The 18,627-nt window shown below is 45.7% G+C and overlaps 1 protein-coding gene and 1 non-coding gene across 7 annotated transcripts in view; both read right to left on the reverse strand.

Annotated features, from left to right (window-relative positions):
- Nucleotides 1–18,627, reverse strand: part of CEP295 (centrosomal protein 295) — a 37,501-nt gene that overhangs the window by 11,962 nt on the left and 6,912 nt on the right. For all 6 annotated transcript variants that reach the window (XM_083170130.1, XM_083170131.1, XM_083170132.1 and 3 more), the window contains exons 5-20: nt 17,890–17,983; nt 16,147–16,263; nt 15,740–15,880; nt 13,901–14,084; nt 11,682–11,849; nt 10,583–10,771; nt 9,779–9,885; nt 9,467–9,658; nt 8,711–8,811; nt 7,679–8,627; nt 7,237–7,357; nt 6,643–6,849; nt 6,176–6,376; nt 2,116–2,195; nt 1,614–1,734; nt 420–635 (exon numbers count right to left, since the gene is read on the reverse strand). In XM_083170130.1, coding sequence (XP_083026256.1) covers nt 420–635; nt 1,614–1,734; nt 2,116–2,195; nt 6,176–6,376; nt 6,643–6,849; nt 7,237–7,357; nt 7,679–8,627; nt 8,711–8,811; nt 9,467–9,658; nt 9,779–9,885; nt 10,583–10,771; nt 11,682–11,849; nt 13,901–14,084; nt 15,740–15,880; nt 16,147–16,263; nt 17,890–17,983 — 3,188 coding nt within the window. The remainder of the gene's footprint in view (nt 1–419; nt 636–1,613; nt 1,735–2,115; nt 2,196–6,175; nt 6,377–6,642; nt 6,850–7,236; nt 7,358–7,678; nt 8,628–8,710; nt 8,812–9,466; nt 9,659–9,778; nt 9,886–10,582; nt 10,772–11,681; nt 11,850–13,900; nt 14,085–15,739; nt 15,881–16,146; nt 16,264–17,889; nt 17,984–18,627) is intronic.
- LOC146061858 (small nucleolar RNA U2-19) lies at nt 1,963–2,031 on the reverse strand. The gene has a single exon (XR_014471302.1). It is a non-coding gene; the product is annotated as a small nucleolar RNA U2-19 (small nucleolar RNA).

Consider the following 18,627-nt stretch of genomic DNA (forward strand, 5'->3'; position numbering starts at 1 on the left):
CAAATTTCCGGTACTTATGTAATATCTGGGCTCCCGTTTTTCTTATGAGACCGCGTCCCCTCGCTGCGCTCGCCACGCTTCGGGCACGTTGGCTCGCCACACTATATAAAGTCAACTCCATGCGTAGTTGGATAGTAGGGGTATGAAAAAATGGGGTGCATTTAACATGGAAGCCCAGATAATACATAAGTACCAAATTTCCTTTAGTAAATTACCCCCTAAAAGTCAAATATCCAAAGATGGCAATTTTGTGCTAATATAAGATCCTTTTTTGGGGTCCTCAGTGAGACACTAAAGCACTGGGGCATTATCTAAGTATGTAGCGACATGGGCTTGGGTACTTTCAAATGAACCTCCCGCTCCTAGTCTTACAGTTATATATTCCCTCAGCACATATATATAGGTGGAAGTTTATTTACAGTGAAAGCTCAGGTTCCTTTGTAGAGAAGCGCTGAGGTCTTTGGTGTACTTCTCTATGATCTGCTGGCTGGGACTCTGCTTCTCTCCTGCAGTCCCGTAGTTACCCCATCTTGTTTCAGGCTGAAGTGCGTTTACAGCTGCAGACGGGCTGGAGCAGCCATCTTGCACTCCCGCAATAAGAGAATAGTTACATCTCTGAAGTTCCGATAAGATATCTGAAAAAGCAGACGCTGGGTTATTTTATTCGGTCTCCGAACAAAGGGCCTCATTGACACGCAAGTCAAAAAATTGGACACATGTAGCAGACACTTGCAGATTGCGCATACGCTAAACCATGCACAGGTGGAAGATCTCAGCATACGTGCAGCATGGGGGTATTAGGATAACTAATGTGCAGCCCTGAGGTGAAGCCTGTCAACAATGGATGCGTTGAAGGCAGCTGTGCTATGCTGGGAGAGAAGTAGAGAGGCATGAAAAGAAGACCTCCTGGGGTAAAGCTAACACTTCCTAGACAAAGAGGGCTGCCAGGCACTAGGCCCATTGGCGCAATCGGGAGATTTCAGGTACATGTTAGTCAGGGAGAGCACCCATTTCCCTCGACATTAGACTCGGGTCACTGTGACAATATTTTGAAGTTGAGGTAAGGAAGTATCAGGGGGATTCAGGCCTTGGGCGAGCCTACGTAAAACCCCCTGATGCTTCCATAACCACAATTCAAAATGTCCACTTTGACAACTGTACGAACCAGAATTACCAAGTGACAATATTTCCCCAAACTGAGGAGTTTTGAAATTAGCGTTTCACCTCAGATCTACAGTTTACTGCTAGATCGTTGCGTAAGGCTATGCATCACTATGGCCCCTACGCACGGAGTGACGTAGGGGCATTTTCTAAGGGGTCTAGTGAGAACGCTTAGAACACAGGTTCTCAGTCAGTCTGCAGGACCCCAGGTCTTCTGTGGATCTTTTAAAATGTATCAGTGACTAATGAGTGCACCTGCCAGGTGACTTGGAAAACTTAAACTGTGTGGGGTCCCGAGGACTGAGTTTGAGAACCACTTGCTTAGAAAATGCCCTAAAATCGCCCCGTGTGTAGGCCCCATAAGACCTGCAAGTTAGAACATCTGTTTTGGACCGTTCCACGTCCTGCCGTAGCAAGAAAGGGCAGCACCGAAACAGCCCGACAGCACGCACCAGAGGTTACAGGACTTGAATCGGTCTTCTCGCTGGTCAGGAAGCTGCCGGTTGATAGGGTTGTGGTAGACAAATAGTCAGAGATGGCATCTGGGCTGCTTCCACACGCGGCTACTTTCCCCTGTGGAGACAAACATCGCTGTAACCATTAAACCGATAGCGGAGCATTACACCTCTACTAATAACCTGAGCTCAGATCAAGTGTAGATACCGTCATGGTTTAGTCCTGGTGAGTATGAACGTCATCATAGCTCAGATAAAACATTAAACTATGTACAAACAAACTTACGTGACATAATACAAACCCGAAACAGACACACAAAGAGACACAGACACATGTTACTTTGCTTCCCAGGTCTTCGAAGATCATGTACCAGCCAGGATGGTGATCAGATTTGGCTATTTCTCATCATTGATCATTTTTCAGTTCTTACAAAAAAATGACCTCAGCTCGTATAACCAAGTGTTCACAACGAATCATCAATCATCGTACTATACTTACAAGCCAATCAGCAACCTCCTTGTTGCTATTAGCAGGGAAACCAGGCAGGATCCTGTGCTCGGCCGGAGTATGTGGAGGACCTTAAATCACATAAGAAATAATCAGACTCTAATAATTGGCCTCTACATTGTCATAGAGACATGTATGTTATATCTATCTATCTATCTATCTATAAATAACATAGAAAAATAAAATGGTATACAGCAGGCCTGGCTAACCTGTGGCTCTGCAGATGTTGTAAAACTACACATCCCAGCATGCTTTGCCACAGTTCAAGCATTCCATAACAGCAAAAGTGTGGTAGTGCATGCTGGGACTTGTGGTTTCACAACAGTTGGAGAACCGTAGGTTGGACGGGCCTGGTAGACAGGCTTGAAGCTCTAGCAGTTTCGGTAGATGCCTTACTACTGCATACAGCCAAGTTATTTAACAAGTGGAGTGGTTTATTGAAGACGGAGTATTACAGCCATAGATGGGGTGGATATTGAGAGTTGCAGGGTGTCACACAGTTCATCAGCTGTATGCTGGAACAGAGGTTATATATTAGCAGGTAGTCACAGGCATCACTGAAGCTTAGTGGAAGACTACAGTTTTCCCACTGTGGCACTTTGACTGTCCCAAGATGGCTCTGCACCTGCTTAGTAGTAGCTTTGGTGGCCATCTTGGTACAGGGAATGAAGCCTTCCTAGGGTAGCAGCAATACAGAACCTGCGCAATAGTGCACTCTCCTTTCAAAAAAAAACACTACTGTATGAAATAAAAGATCTCAGTAGAATGATTACTCTTAGAATATAATTTTAGTAAGTCACACTAGAAAAACAAAATTAAGCACAAGAAAGTTAAGCAAGCAAATTTGCATTGCGTGCTTGGTGCTAAATGTGGATATTTGCCAATATTCTGATCTGTACGCATCTTTGGAACTGCACTGCCCCTATCCACAAACATCATTTCATAGCCATCCCAACTATCAGTGCACACTCACAACAGTCCTATCCCTGATGCAAGATTGATGTCTGGAAACCGTTAATCTGCACAGTAGAGATACAACAAAGATACGAACAGCCCTGAATCACCCTTAGATGCGTGTTGTCTGCTGTGGTGCATGCCTAGTGTTAAGCTGGGTACACATATATACAATTGTCGGGCCGTTCTTCCGTTCTGTGTCAGACGGCCGTTCAATTGTATATGTGTGTACGCTGTCCCGTACGAGCGATAAACGGCAAAAAACTGTCTTGACCGTCCATACTCGGTCGGTCGAAGGTTCTTTGCGGTTTAATTTTCATCCGACAGGACGGCCCCATATCGGAACAAAAGTGCAGTGTGTACGCAGGTTCGATCGATATGCTGCCGTCCTTGCGACTATACTGCCAAAGCTGGAACGCCCATGTGGGCGTTCCATAGCTGCATCATCTCTCCTACAGCACAAGAAGTGATCACCTCTCACCATGTATATTTAAAGAAATAATCATAATATACATGCACCCCATCTTTATAGCAGGTCGCCGTATCTGTCCTTAGTCATCCTGCCGGCTGCTATAAAGACGGGGGAAAGCATCTTCAGTCAGCCGGCAATTATACCTTGATTGTATTACTGCAACGGTTTCACTTTGTATGTTTCATACGTTGCTCTTGTAAGCATTAAAATTGAGACAAAGTATCAGATTGCAGAATAGTGTTAAACTGCGTTAATTGCTGCAGTATGATATTGTAAGTACTGTATATAGTAATAGACTGGGGTGAGTCACAAATAATGAACTACACTAGTTGCTGCAGTGTAGTATAATAAGCACATTGCATTCAGAACGCACACTTCAATAAATCATGTGTGGAGGTGACAGGGTTAATGTAGTTTACGGAGCCACGGCTTGCTGCTCATGATATATAAGTGCAGGCTGTCACAACAGAAAGGAATTTGAGCAGCACAAACAGACAGGCAATAGCCCTTAAAAGGGCTAATTGATATCAAGGCACAGTTGCTGCACACGGAGTGCCAAACTGCTATAAAGACGGGTATGCGAGTATAGTCAGTTTGCGGTAGTCACCCTAGTCAGTTTGCGGTAGTCACCCTAGTCAGTTTGCGGTAGTCACCCTAGTCAGTTTGCGGTAGTCACCCTAGTCAGTTTGCGGTAGTCACCCTAGTCAGTTTGCGGTAGTCACCCTAGTCAGTTTGCGGTAGTCACCCTAGTCAGTTTGCGGTAGTCACCCTAGTCAGTTTGCGGTAGTCACCCTGGTATAGTCAGTTTGCGGTAGTCACCCTAGTCAGTTTGCGGTAGTCACCCTAGTCAGTTTGCGGTAGTCACCCTAGTCAGTTTGCGGTAGTCACCCTAGTCAGTTTGCGGTAGTCAACCTGGTATATAAAGTCAAACTGACTATACTCGCATACCCGTCTTTATAGCAGTTTGGCACTCCGTGTGCAGCAACTGTGCCTTGATATCAATTAGCCCTTTTAAGGGCTATTGCCTGTCTGCTTGTGCCGCTCAAATTCCTTTCTGTTGTGACAGCCTGCACTTATATATCATGAGCAGCAAGCCGCGGCTCCGTAAACTACATTAACCCTGTCACCTCCACACATGATTTATTGAAGTGTGCGTTCTGAATGCAATGTGCTTATTATACTACACTGCAGCAACTAGTGTAGTTCATTATTTGTGACTCACACCAGTCTATTACTATATACAGTACTTACAATATCATACTGCAGCAATTAACGCAGGTTAACACTATTCTGCAATCTGATACTTTGTCTCAATTTAATGCTTATAAGAGCAACGTATGAAACATACAAAGTGAAACAGTTGCAGTAATACAATCAAGGTATAATTGCCGGCAATGTTTCAGTCTCAGCAGAGACTAATAAGTTAATGGGAAATGCCGGCAAGGACTGTATGAATTAACGGGGTTAACAGTGATTAATGTGACTTCACAGGAACCTTAACCTTAATTATCCTGTGATGGTTCTCCAATGTGTCTTAAATAAATACTGTTATCACTGTGTGTCTGACCCCTGATTTTTATGTGGGGACGACACCGTAATGACCGAGATACTGCAACCAACATTTCACGTTGAGATGATCCCTTAACTAGAGGATGTCAGTCACCTCTGTGTTGTGGTAATAAATCCACACCATGTTCAGTGGATGCAGCATCTGGGGATCAAGTAGGTTAAATGTGAGCGTAGCAGCTACAGTTAAAGTATAGACGCTAGTCACAATATAAAGGAGACGCATCAGAGAGTCTTTGTGTTCCGTCTATGTGTTATCTATGGTCTTCTATGTGTTCCATCTAGCATTTCAAAGGTGCTCTGTTCTGAACATGAATTTCCCATACATGGGGCACATTATGTTACACTGTGGCAATGTAATGTGTAACATAATGTGCCCCATGTCTGGGAAATTCATGTTCAGAACAGAGCACCTTTGAAATGCTAGATGGAACACATAGAAGACCATAGATAACACATAGACGGAACACATACTCTGTGATGCGTCTATGACCTGCCGGCTGCTATAAAGATGCGGAAAGTGACTACCTAGTCACTTTGCCGTATCTGTCCCTAGTCAACCTGCCGGCTGACGCGTACCCCGTCTTTATAGTGGTCCACCTATATATGTTGTTTAGGTTCTGTAATCACGCCCCTTTGTTTTGGTATGCCCTTAACCCAGCCCATTATGATAATTATGTTTATATATATCGTGTCAAAAGCCCAAATCGGGAGAGTGTGTACGGTGGTACAATCTTTCTCTTGAGACTGTTTGGACGGGAGTACATCGGACGCCGCAAGTAAAATTGTACAGGTGTGTACGCGCGTGATTGGCTGTTGTTTGTGGACGGTCCGACGGGAGTACGGTCGGCCGAACGGTTGCAAGAAACAGGGATTGTATATATGTGTACCCAGCTTTAGACATTGTAAAATCCCTCTGCAAAACAGAAGTTGTGTGTAACTGTGCCTAGGTCCCACTGCGGTAACACCTCCACCACCAACATCACAATGGCAGGCAGGGGCACTTTCACCCGGGTGACTTTACTGCCCCTGTTCGAAGTAGGAGTAAAGAGGAATTACCTGGGTCAATCTGGTCGTGTGAAGCCTCTAGAGACAGCAGCTCTCTCCAGGACAGTTTGGTGCGGCTCTGGTTTGCACTGTCCTTGCTGCTGGTCGATAACCTTGTTAGCTCCAGATCTCTGTGAGTAGAGTCCCTGCTTTTATTGTTCATTTCCGGGTTATAGTTCGCAGACTCCGCTCCTCTAGAGCCATCCTTCAGGCCTATTTGGAGTTGGGCAAAGACAACCTCTTAGTAGATTTACATGTTAACCCACCAGTCATAGATGATAAATGGACTGATAGTTTTGCCAATATGAGAACAAGTGGATGATAGAATGCTGGCATCTACTCGTCTGACAAGCAGATATCCGTATAATCAGGTGTGAATTATCAGGTCAACAGGCTTTTTTCTGTGTCATTTTGTCAATGTGGACCTTTGTATTTGTCGACCTATTGCCTGTCAACCAACCAATCACAGTCTGTTTTACCTATATGTGTATCTTGCTGCTCCTCCTCCTCCAATCCCGGGCTAGAAAGCCGTCCACTAGTGGGTGTCTCCAGTTCCAGTATGGCGCTCAGCTCGTGCTGCTGCAGGTACGGCCCTAATTTGGTCTTTGTAACAGGTGGCTTTGAAGGTCTCCATCTCTGCTCTCTTCCTGGATGTCTCAGCAGACCACCGTCATTCAGATCTTTGTCTGTGGAGGAGAGAGAGAGAGAGGGAGAGAGGGAGAGAGGGAGAGGGGGAGAGGGAGAGGGGGAGAGGGGGAGAGGGGGAGAGAGAGAGACATTATATTTATTAACCTGTCTTTGTATCTTTGCCCACAGAACTGACAACACACAGGAGAATGAGGAGATGTGACCAGAAGCTATAAGCTGGAGAGTGCTACACCAATCATCTCACATGCATGAATGAATGTCCAGGCCACACCCCCGAGACCGCCATATTGGTCATGTACTGAAGCCACCAATAAACTTGCTAAAAATTGTTATTATGCAAGAAAAATCTTCTAAAACACACACAAATCTATATGGCAAAACTTAAAGTTAAGGGTTTAGGAATATTATAAAACTGCGTCACCTACCGTCTGCCATTCTGACATCTTCCGGATTGTCGTCCAGTGCTTTGAGCAGAGTTGACATGAAATTATAACGTTCGTTGTGAGGAACCTGGCGTAAGTCAGTGGCCAGTGGTTGGTCAGTTGGCTTTAAAAAAAAAAAAAAAAAAAAAAAAAAAAAAAACACACACACGTTAAAAATACAATGTCCATTAGAATGGACCTTCGTCAACTCCTCTCCTGTTTAGACGGAACTAATTATAGTGGGCTGAATTCGCTCCCCTGACTGATTTTTGGGGTTTATGAATGTGCAAATTTATCAGTCGCCGGGCTGTTTGCTCCAGGACGGGCATGAAGGTGTTCGTCACTTACCTGCTTGCTAGTCTGCGAATACACGCAGCCTAGCGAACAGGTCTGAAGAACGAGGCTCATGCACCAATATATACCTACAGATATATTTTTCTTATACCTCTCTGGAGCCCAGGAGATTTCCCAATGACTCTTGGTGTCTCCGTATCTGCTCCTCCAATTCCAACTGTTTCTGTAGGAGCTGCTCTTCATGGACTTTTTGCTTAGACATGAGAGATTCTCGCTTCCTGTCCAACTGGGCTTGCATCTCTTTCAGCTGATCCTGCTGAGCATGGATCTCGGCGGTGGAGGAAAGCAGACTCTCCCGGAACTCCTGAACATTGGAAAAGTCCCTCAGCGGCGGAATATCTATTTTTCTTAGGTCTGTTAGATGTACCGTTAAAGGAATATTCGCGTCAGAGAAATCGATATCGGTCAAGCCTAAAGACAGAGCAGAAGGAAGCGGGTGGTATGAGGTCCCGGATGAGGTGTCCTGCTCTCCAGGGCTAGATGCTGATGAATGTTTTTCTGACCCCAATAAGGAATGCTGTCTAACGTGATCTTCAGCCGGACTCTGATAATGGACATCCGTGTGAGAGGACTGTACTTGGGGACGTCTTTCTACGCTGAAGATGCTGCTGCTTGGAGGAGAAATTATGATGGGACTCCTAGCACGGCTTGTAAGCGTATGGGGTTCAACAACATGTGCCAAGAAATCCCTGGGAGATGAAGGAACCATCTCCAGCTGCTCCTCTGAAGTACTCCCACTGGTGGGAATAATCCGCCCAGATCCTATTAGACCATGTGATTCACGCGGTTGTTCTGATGGTTGATTCGCCGAAACCAGAGCACTATACGGAACTGGGGTTTGCAGAGGCACTCGAACAGTCCCACCAGGAGCAGATGTCAAAGGAACACTGGGTTTCCAGATATTAGAAGTGTCTGTGCTCGCCGGACCGTGATCTGGGCTTCCTTGGTAAGAGGTTGATAAGTGAGGATACCGCCTCTTCAGCAACACCTGGTATTCCTGCAAACGTTTTCGGGCCTCATCTGCTGACTGCTTATGTTGCCTGAATCAAAACAGAAAAAGTATTCTGATACCACAAATTGGGCATGCGGTGACTGAGAATTCATACCCTGCTAGGCGCAATACCTATTCTGCTGCAGCAGGCGTTGCTGGTATTCACGGATGATCTGAATATGGACACTCTCCTCGGACTCAGATGCGTTCATCTCCGAAACCGGTGCTGCTGACTAATAGCGGAAGACAAAATACTGCTCTTTTATCACAACACAACAGAGAACATTAAGTCCATACAGGACGCTTTCCTGGTGACCTCACTGGGCCAGGGTGTAGTTTGGAGAAAGAGATAAAGTACCAGACAGAACCCAACTGCCCTGTTGCAGATTGTGCTTACAAACGGAGCGGATTGATTGGTACTTTGGGGTGGATTCCGCCTAGTCTCTGATGGTGGAAGTGTGCGCATAATCGTTAATGCGCAAACCCCCCCAAAGCGAGCACCTTCAGAGAGTTTTTCACTCACTGGGGTGGTCACAAATTGAGCGACAGGCAGCGCAGGTGTCCGCCCCGCGTTTCCTTTGGTGTGCCCACAAAAACTGTGGGTACGCCCATGGAAATGCTGCATGGACACCTGCGTATGCAGAAGTGCCCCAGTCTGCTTGGGGCGGGCAGATGACATCACATGACGTCAGAGCCCGCCCCCGAATACGTCGGGAAGCGGACAGGCTTACTTTTCTTTATAAACAGAGGAAAAATCATTCGATGGTGATTGACCATCGAATGATTTCTCCTCTGTGCGGATGCATGCGAGCAGATGTGTAAGCCTACACATCCACTTGCATTGGGGGGTGGGGGCGCGGAAGTGGTTACAGGATAGCAGGCACTTACCACCGGCTCACTCTCCAGCACCTCCGGCTGCTCCTCCTCTACAGCGACAAGGTCCTGTCCCACCTGGGTTCTGTCGGCTTCTTGCATTTGTTGCCGCTGCTTAGAATATTCCGCCTGTAAACGTTTCTGCTCCTCTTCCAATTTGCTGAGCAGCTCGATTTGTTCTTGTTTCTGTCTCTCCAAGTCTTCAGCCTAAAAAAAATAAAATAAATAAAAAAAAAAAAAAAAGTATTGATTATTTATTATCAACCCCCCCCCCTCTTAATTCAGGTGATCTCACACTCTTGTTAACACTAGTACTTAAGAATTCACCTTTTTCCTCCTCTCTGCCTCCATCCTGATGCGCATGGCCTGTTCCTGCGGATGGAGCAGGACAGAATTTCCAGCTAGAATAGTATTTTCACTCACGAACTGTGCGTCTAAGAAAAAAAAAAAAAAGAGAGCAAAAAGCAGCATTGCCCATCAGTGAGATAATACAATGACACTGAAGCGCCAAATGGAATAAAATAATTAAACATATTACAGTGGCAAGAGATTGGCATGGGTATTGTGTTACACACAGCACCCCCCTGGAACACCCCCACCCTGCTGGCACACAGAAGAACGTTCTACACATCTTATTTCCGTTCGTTTACTGCATGAAAGCTTCTGCGCGAGGAATATTGCTCACACACAAATGGTTTTCATCCCATGAGCAAAGTAACTCTCTGATTGGCTACAAGTAGGTCTGGCATACTGGATGCTGTGTGGGTCAGACATGCCACATGGGGATAGAGACAGCCAGTCTCTGTTGTGGTGGCGTGGCCTCTACCCGCTAAAGCCCTAGATAGCTTGGCTTGCTATATTTAGTTTGGACTTAAAACCATGATTTGTATGGGAACAGGGACTTTGTGCTCACAATGCGCTCTCTGCAGGTTGGCCAAGACAAGTACAAGTACTCCAATGTCCTGAAAGGCTATAGGACAGTGTTTATTTAGCCTAAATCTAATTCTATTACTCCCCTTTAAAAAAAAAATTATAATCACATGAATATATGTGGAAGACAAAACCTTCATAAAAAGCAAAAGTTAAGAAGTTTAGAAGAAAATTTCTATAGGAACTGAGGCCAGGAATTACCTCCAACAGACACGACCTCCTCTCCTTGAGGAACATCGGCTTTTCCATAGTCAATGGGCAGAGATCCCGTCTCCAGAGTGTCACTGACAGTTTCTACATCACTCTTACCGCTCCACTGGTCCTTCTGCGTCCTTATCCTGTTCAACAACTTCTTCAGCACCAGCCTGGACTGTGGCTGTCTAGGTTCTTCTACAGAACACGACAAAAGACAAAATCTCTTGAAGTTTAAAAAAAAAAAAAAAAAACGCCGCACACAGAAATATTGGATGTGGGACCATTTGTAGACAAGTAGATAGACAGCCATTAGGTCGACACTGCCATTAGGTCGACACTGCCATTAGGTCGACACTGCCATTAGGTCGACACTGCCATTAGGTCGACACTGCCATTAGGTCGACACTGCCATTAGGTCGACACTGCCATTAGGTCGACACTGCCATTAGGTCGACATGGTTTTTTTCACTGTTTTTTGGCCGAAATGTCGACACAGTCGACATGGACACAGTTTGAAGTGAACCGCAGCCCCTCGCATCGCTCGCTTCGCGAGCAATGCTTCGGGTACGGTGCCTCGCTGCGCTCGGCACACTATTTTATTCTCCCACCACGCCCTAGTGGATAGTAGGGCATGAAATGCCGCCTGTCGGCACATGTTGGCTCAAAAAACAGTGAAAAAAACCATGTCGACCTTTTGACTGTCGACCTAGACACTGTCGACCTAATGGCAGTGTCGACCTAATGGCATGTCGACCTATTGAGTTGTCGAACTAATGGTGTCGACCTAATGGCTGTCTACAAATAGTCCGGATACCGAAATATTTACTGCTGGCCTACATACAGCACAGTCGGCCATTGTGGGAGTTAAACAATTATAAAATAACTAGGAGCCAGTAGCTTTACCGATAGGAGGAGCATTTTGTTCCTCAAACCTTAAACCCATAACTTGCCAATTAATGGTCTGTTTATTAACAATTGTTCTGTGCATAATATGGAACCCTCGGCTGTGTGTAAGATCTGGAAGGGACAATTCCACAGAGCAGCAGTCAATCTGTGTAAGAGATTCCTCCATTGGAGGTAGAATTATACCGTCTCATCTCCATACCTTGTGGTTCAGCTACTGCTGAGGTGTCCTCTGGTCCTGCCGGGCGATGCTTCACACCAGACAATGCTTCCGGCTCCACAGATAAATCCAGATCTTCATCCACACTTGTAACAGAGGGCTCTGGCAGGGGCTGGGGCTTCAGGTGTAGGACCATGTTCCCCTTTAGCTCTTAAAGAAGGCAAGGTGAATAAAGTGGTTATTAGTGACCAACCTACAATGTCTAAGTATATATTTTTACATTCAGAGAAAAACAAGAAGTATATATAAAGAGCTCCCACTATGGGCTGCTTTGGAACTAAAGGCTTAACAGAAACGAATCACGACATTTTGGGGGAAATGTAATAGGATGAGAGATTTGGTGAGAAATCTCCAGTTTTTTGAAAGCGGCAATCATTTACACTGCAAAACCAGTTTGATTTTGCAGTGTAAATGATTGCCGCTTTAAAAAAGCTGGAGATTCCTTCCCAAATCTCTCACTTTCTGAATCTCTCACCCTAGTAAATCTCACCCTTCCAATAGGTGTGACATTTGGGGGCCCATTCACAAGTTCGTTTTAGTCCATTACAACTCGTTACCTATGATGGTGCTCCAGCCATTACTATTTGGGGCCCTAAATGAAGCATTGTCCTGGACGGAGTCAAACTGGATTCTTTTGCCAGTTGAGGATTCATCCATGAGATTGTAACATCCACGGTTAGCCAGAGAGGACTTTGCTGGACCTCCTGTCCCGGGGCAAAAACACTCGTCTCAGGTCCACACTAACTCTGATGTACATAAAGCTGCTTGAAAAAGACTCTATACGAGTCGAAATGCGTCGGTCAGGACTCGGGAAGCTGTCGGACTGGCTAAGGAGAGCAGTGCAGGATAATGTGGACCTGAAACAAGCGTTTTGCCCCGGGACAAATCACACGCGTATATGAACTGATAATCGGTTCCACCTTATCCAGTAATTTCTCTACCTTTGAGCTATTTAAGCAGCTTTCCATATGGACTTTTAAGGACATTCTGCATTTAAAGGTTTTATCCTTGGTGTATTGTGTAGCTGAAGATCTGAATGAGCTGTCAGCATTTGTTCACTGCATATTTAATATTGTTGTACTTAACTGTACTTCACTATATTTGTATTTTCTCCCGCATGGTATTATCCATACAAAACGACAGGGAGGCACCCAACGTTTGAACCTATCAGCGCCCGGTTATGTATTCATTTTTGCTTGAACACAAGCAGGTTCGGGTCCAGGGGGACCTGAGCCACTGGAACTATTGTTTGGGTGCAGGTGGTACGGGAAGGAGAGAAGCAGCTAGCTGAGGAGACTGCCCACTTGGGTTCACGGAGTCAGGCGTCACCACATCGGACGCACTTGGAGCAGCTGCAGATCAGCGGTCACGTAAGATCCTGCGCCAAGTATGAGAAAGTTTCCTTGCAGGCTGAGCAAGTATAAGCGTGCAGCCCAGGAGCAATCCCATCCTTGAGAGGTTTTAGAAGACCAACCTTTGAAGGACATCTTAAAACCAGGACAGATAGAGCGATAGATATACACACACGGATACAAGGTGTTCAGGATGTAGAAACAAAGCACTATACAACTAAGCACAAAAAAAAAGTAAGACGTGTAAGGGTACTGGAGCTGTTAACCAACACATCGTGGATGCAGTTAAAGGAAACAGTAATCCAGACACACAAAATACAAATACAAAATGAAACTGAAATATAATAAACTAAATCAGCACCAAGTACAGATACTTGTTTATTAGAAAGAGGCATTTTGGACCTAAACACCAGCACAAGAGTGAGGTGAGGGTAGGTTTAACCGGACACCGACAGTTAAGGTATGAAGGGAGGCAGCTTGCAGTCCTTCCATTCCACTGTGCAGGCAGGTTCCAAGTGAGGAGAGACGTCCCCTTGGAGGGAAACCCGGGTCAGGACGCAGCCAAGTGGATGGGAGCGAAGTTACAAACACTGATTCATACCTTCCTGGAACCCCAGGTGCCCGGCTGTAAGTGTACTCAAATGTCCTGGTGGTCTAGCGGTTGCTCAGAAACTCCCACGAAAGGCCGCCAGCATCAATGGTATAGGGGAGAAGCCACAGGCTGCACGTCTTTAGAATTTTCACTCTTTGGTGCCCAGGTCCTCCAGCCCCACCATACCCATGATCCCAGTATCCACTATTGGCTGAATGTTATGCTCAATGGAAAAACATCCAACTAAGTGTACTTACTGGTGTCTTTAGTGTACATGTCCTCAAAGGCCGACTCCAGCTCCCTCTGCCATTCCTCCCGGATCTCCACCCGACGGTAGGCTGGTTCAAACAGCTGCTGCGGCATGTTTGCCACGATTTGCCTTCTTCGGGTCAGGTCATCCTGTTGCATTTGCTCCAATTCTTTCATCAATCTCTCCCGATCCTATAAAACACAGAAAATACTATTGTATCTGGCTTGGTTTACCTGTACAAATCTCTACCAGAACAAAAAAATATATATATATGGACGGCCTGGTGAGTCAAGCATGTGAGCATTTACGTTTATACCCATTAGGATTGTCCATATCACACAAACACACAGAAAATATATAGAATAAACTTATATTGGGGAAAAGTCTGGCAAATCATACCCACAAAAGGGAGCAGACTCCAAACCAGATGATGGATGTGAAGTAGTGTTTTCGCTAGGCTGTTTTAGCAGGGCGCTGCGCCCTGCACGATTTTTAAAGGGCAAAATGACCCTCTGGCAGCGCACCTCTAAAACAGCATGCCTCCTACTCTTATGGTGATACCGGGGAAGCCCGGCGCCGCAGTATATAGCGGTGCCCGGCGCTTCCCAGGCTGTGCAGAGCCTTTGGGGCGTCTGGGCCAGCCCCTTTCCGTGATGACGGCGGCCGGGCCCGCCCAGAACAGTGACGTCAGCGGGCCCGGTCCGCCCCCTTGACGCTGCCCCCTGCCCGCCCCTGTTCCTAGAAGGAACACTATGAATGCAACATTCGCAATTGTGTACGTAGCCTATACACAACAATGGGAAACGTTTACAGCTAGTAGGTCTATTGCTAGGCTGACTGGCTGAAACAGGAGCAAAGTAGACACCATGTTTTTATACACTGGGGCTCGCAGCAGGCGTCAGATACACACCCTGAAACGCCTGTGCTTTAACAACCACTTCCTCCAACACCATGATAACACCCCCAAAAGATTACTTCCCGTCATCACTTTGCAGAGGCATCCTTAATGCGTGCGGATACGCGCCGGCACCTCAACGTGTGCACAATGCGGACGCAGCACTTGCGCAGTCTGCAGATAATCACTCAGTTCTGTGGAACGTCGGCTCTGTGCCCATCTCTGGATCAGGGTCTGAGCGCACTGACGGGTGAATTCACATCTGCTCAGTGTGCGGTTCTGGAATGGAACATTGAGCCAGCAAGCATCTGAGGTTTTGTCTTTACACCAGCTTCACACTACACATCCCAGCATGCCCTGCAACAGCTTTAGCAAGGCCACATAGCAAAACTGTAACAAGGCCTGCTGGGTTGCGTAGTTCCACAGCAGCTGGAGGGCCGAAGGTTCCCCATCCATGTTGTAAACGGATGATATATGTGTGCAGCTAGCCATCAAGGAAATGCCCATTAGCTCATCACTATGGGCCAGATGTATCAAGCTTCAAAAAGTGATAAAGTGGAGAGTGATAAACAACCAGCTCCTACCTTTCAAACCCAGTCTGTAACATGATAGGTAGGAGCTGATTGGATGGCTGTTGATCACTCCACTTTTTGAAGCTTCATACATCTGGCACGGTAATTATTAGTGCAGATGCAAAACAACAAACTATATAAACTGTATAATTCAAAATAAATGAATAAACAAACTTCTACAGAACATCTAGGGGGGTTCAAATGAAGGCAGGTCTAGAAAAAAAACCCCAACAACGACTCAGCACAGGGTTGCTATTTAATTACAAAAGGAGCAAATCGCAATTTTCCCCAAAACATTATTTTAGGAGAAATCACTGGGACTTGCTCTGGCACCCTCTGGAATAATATGCAAGTTATACACCCTCTATATTAAACCTACTTGTGTTAAGTGAACCATCTTCAAAGCATGAGAGCCACGGAGGTTTGCCTTCTCCATTTGTTCCAGCCTCTCTCGTTCCTCTTCTTTCTGGAGGGCTTCCAAACGTTTCCCTTCCTCAACTGCGGCAGCCCTGGCATTGAGCTGGTAAAGGGTGAAGGACAGAAGTGAGAACAGCCCGGTATTCTTACTGCTGGCACATACTCCTACGGCGGCAGTGCCAAATCAGTATCCTACATACGTCTGCATGACAATTCGTGATCAGAAGCAAGCACCGGACATGCATTTAAATGATCTCTTGATCCTTCTGAAAGGTGGCAATGTTAATGTATAGGACTAGCTTGTTGTAAAAGGATTTACAGTTATTACCAGGGCATGACGGGTTAAATAGAGAATCTGTCATATGTCACCTGCTCAGTGTCCATCTCTCGATCCACGTAGGCCTCAGGTAAGTGGTAGTGAGACGCAGAGAAGCTGTCCACATTGCAGATCTTCACCAACGGTAGTCTCTTCACAACCTCAAGATTCTGACATCAAGGGAAAGAAAGAGACCAACTGCTTAGCGTGGGTTCAAGTGGCAAGCAATCCCCCCACCAGCAGTCCACATTCAGAGAACACCACTATAAATATTGTGCCCAGAGGAGGTCCTGGCTCATCATATATGTAACCGTGTGGTCTCATTTATTCCCAGGCCCTCAAATATACAAAATGGGGATATTCAAATGATAAACCTTTGTCTAGATTGACAGTCAATCAACACGTCCAAAAGGTTAACACGTCTGTGTTTATAACATATATTACCAACATTTGCTGGATTTAAGATCCCCATACAGAGCTATTGGGATAAAGAACCAGTGGCGAGTGCAACAGTAGCAGATCACATTGTCCAAAGCAAGCCCAGGCGGGCACACGTTTGTACGGATGGTGGGCACATTGTCAGGTCAACCTTTTCACCCTGTTGAACTAAAGCATGTCGACTTTTGGACTGTCTACCTAGACCAGCGGTGTCAAACTCATGGCCCTCCAGCTGTTGTGGAACTACAAGTCCCAACATGCCCTGCCACAGATTTTATATAATGGATTGCTAAAACTGTGACAGGGCATGCTGGGACGTGTAGTTCCACAACAGCTGGAGGGCCATGAGTTTAGCACCACTGACTTAGACATTATAGATCGATTACAGCACACCCCAAGTTTGTTTTAAAATAGATCAGTGGTTCTCCAGCTTGGTCCTAATGACCCCAAAACTTCTGGCCAACTTTATTTTTACAAAGCCTTTTTAGAACGGACTTTGGACACACTCCACCCAAATCTTATACCCCTTTCAGACATAGCTAAAAATTCACGCACGACCTGAATACTCCTTAGGATCAGACCAGTGTTGACAGTAACGAGTCAGTGACTCTGCAAACAAACCAGTGTTATTCCGGAACTTGAAAAATTGGGTCATTATGCCTAAAAAGGCGCTACTTGGGTTTTTAGTCCCGAATCACACAGATTTCGGTTTTGGCTGCTCGGGGCTGTTACAGATGACCTCGTCAGCAGCACAACTCAGAAAATGGCAGCGCAGGTGGCTTATGTGGAAAAACGGTCGACCCGGGTGTGGTGTAACGTGATCCGCTTCTCAGAGTTGGGATCCGGGTTACACTAGCGTTGGAAGACCCGAACCGGAGGAGTGTATTTTCCGGGGCACATGTCTGAAAGGGGTATAACACCTGGGCTGCTATTCAGCTCTATACACAAACATTTCCATTTGCTTATTCAAGTTCAAAGTGAGAATTATACTGCAAACAAGCAGTCAAATAACGGTATAAGAACTGTTTGAGATCAGCATTTACTGGGTCTCATTTGGCTGTGTAAGGTACAAGATCATAAACTCTAAAAGAACGTACCGGCTAATACCATAAATCCATAAGAGGCTTAAGGTTTGTTCCCAGTGGGGAAAACCAAGTGAGCTTTGTATAAGAGACCTAGTTGTGGAACTTTTTCCTTAAAAGGTTTCCATAGCCCAACAAACAGCACAAAAATACATAGCATTGAACGATGGTAATAACATGCACACATGTGGTTCTAGCTGCACAGTAGCTATGGCACACACACACAGACTGTACACAATGGTTTCCAGTAACAATGGAGCCTATAGCGGCATTTACCTCGAGAGGATCTGGCGGAGGTGGAGGCAGACTGGCGATTTTTTCAGCTCGCTCCTTTTCAATGTTAAGAGCTTTCCTGCGTGCTTCTATGTGCCTGAGTTTAGAAAGTACAATTAATGTTCTGTGAAGAGGCACTTCCCATTGAAAAACGCATTAGGAGGTGCATCGCCCGCTGTGCAGTGTGCAAACGTAAGCTTTATCGAATAATTAATGCGCATTGGGTAGCAAGAAGTTCAAGGTATTTTGTGTAGTTTTATTAGACACTTTTATAAAAAGCACACAAAAAGAGAAGTGTAAATAGTTATCTGATATTCCTAAGCCTTTCAGTTCTTTGGGTCAATCACCCTTCCCATAACTGAACTTGGTGCCGTGGACTAGTTTCGCTTCTAAGCCCAGTTAAAAAAAATTTCGGTACTTGTGGAGTATCACGGCTCCCATCGTATGGCATCGTATGCCATATGTAGTGGCATACGATGCGATGTTTTACGGATTTTTGAGCATTTTTGCGCAAAAATCGTATGCCATCGCATGGCATCGTATGCCATATGTAGTGGCATACGATGCGATACGATGTTTTACCGATTTTTGAGCATTTTAGCTCAAAAATCGTATGCGATCGCATCGGATGCCATACGATGGCACCCGATTTTGCACTGAAATGCATCAGAATGCATTGAAATGTGTATTAAAGTAGTGAAATGCCCCCAAATGCCATTTTTCATAGTGCACCACCCCCAC

Source organism: Crinia signifera, chromosome 2, assembly GCF_055691185.1.
Source record: "Crinia signifera chromosome 2, ASM5569118v1, whole genome shotgun sequence".
In the NCBI taxonomy this organism is placed as follows: domain Eukaryota; kingdom Metazoa; phylum Chordata; class Amphibia; order Anura; family Myobatrachidae; genus Crinia; species Crinia signifera.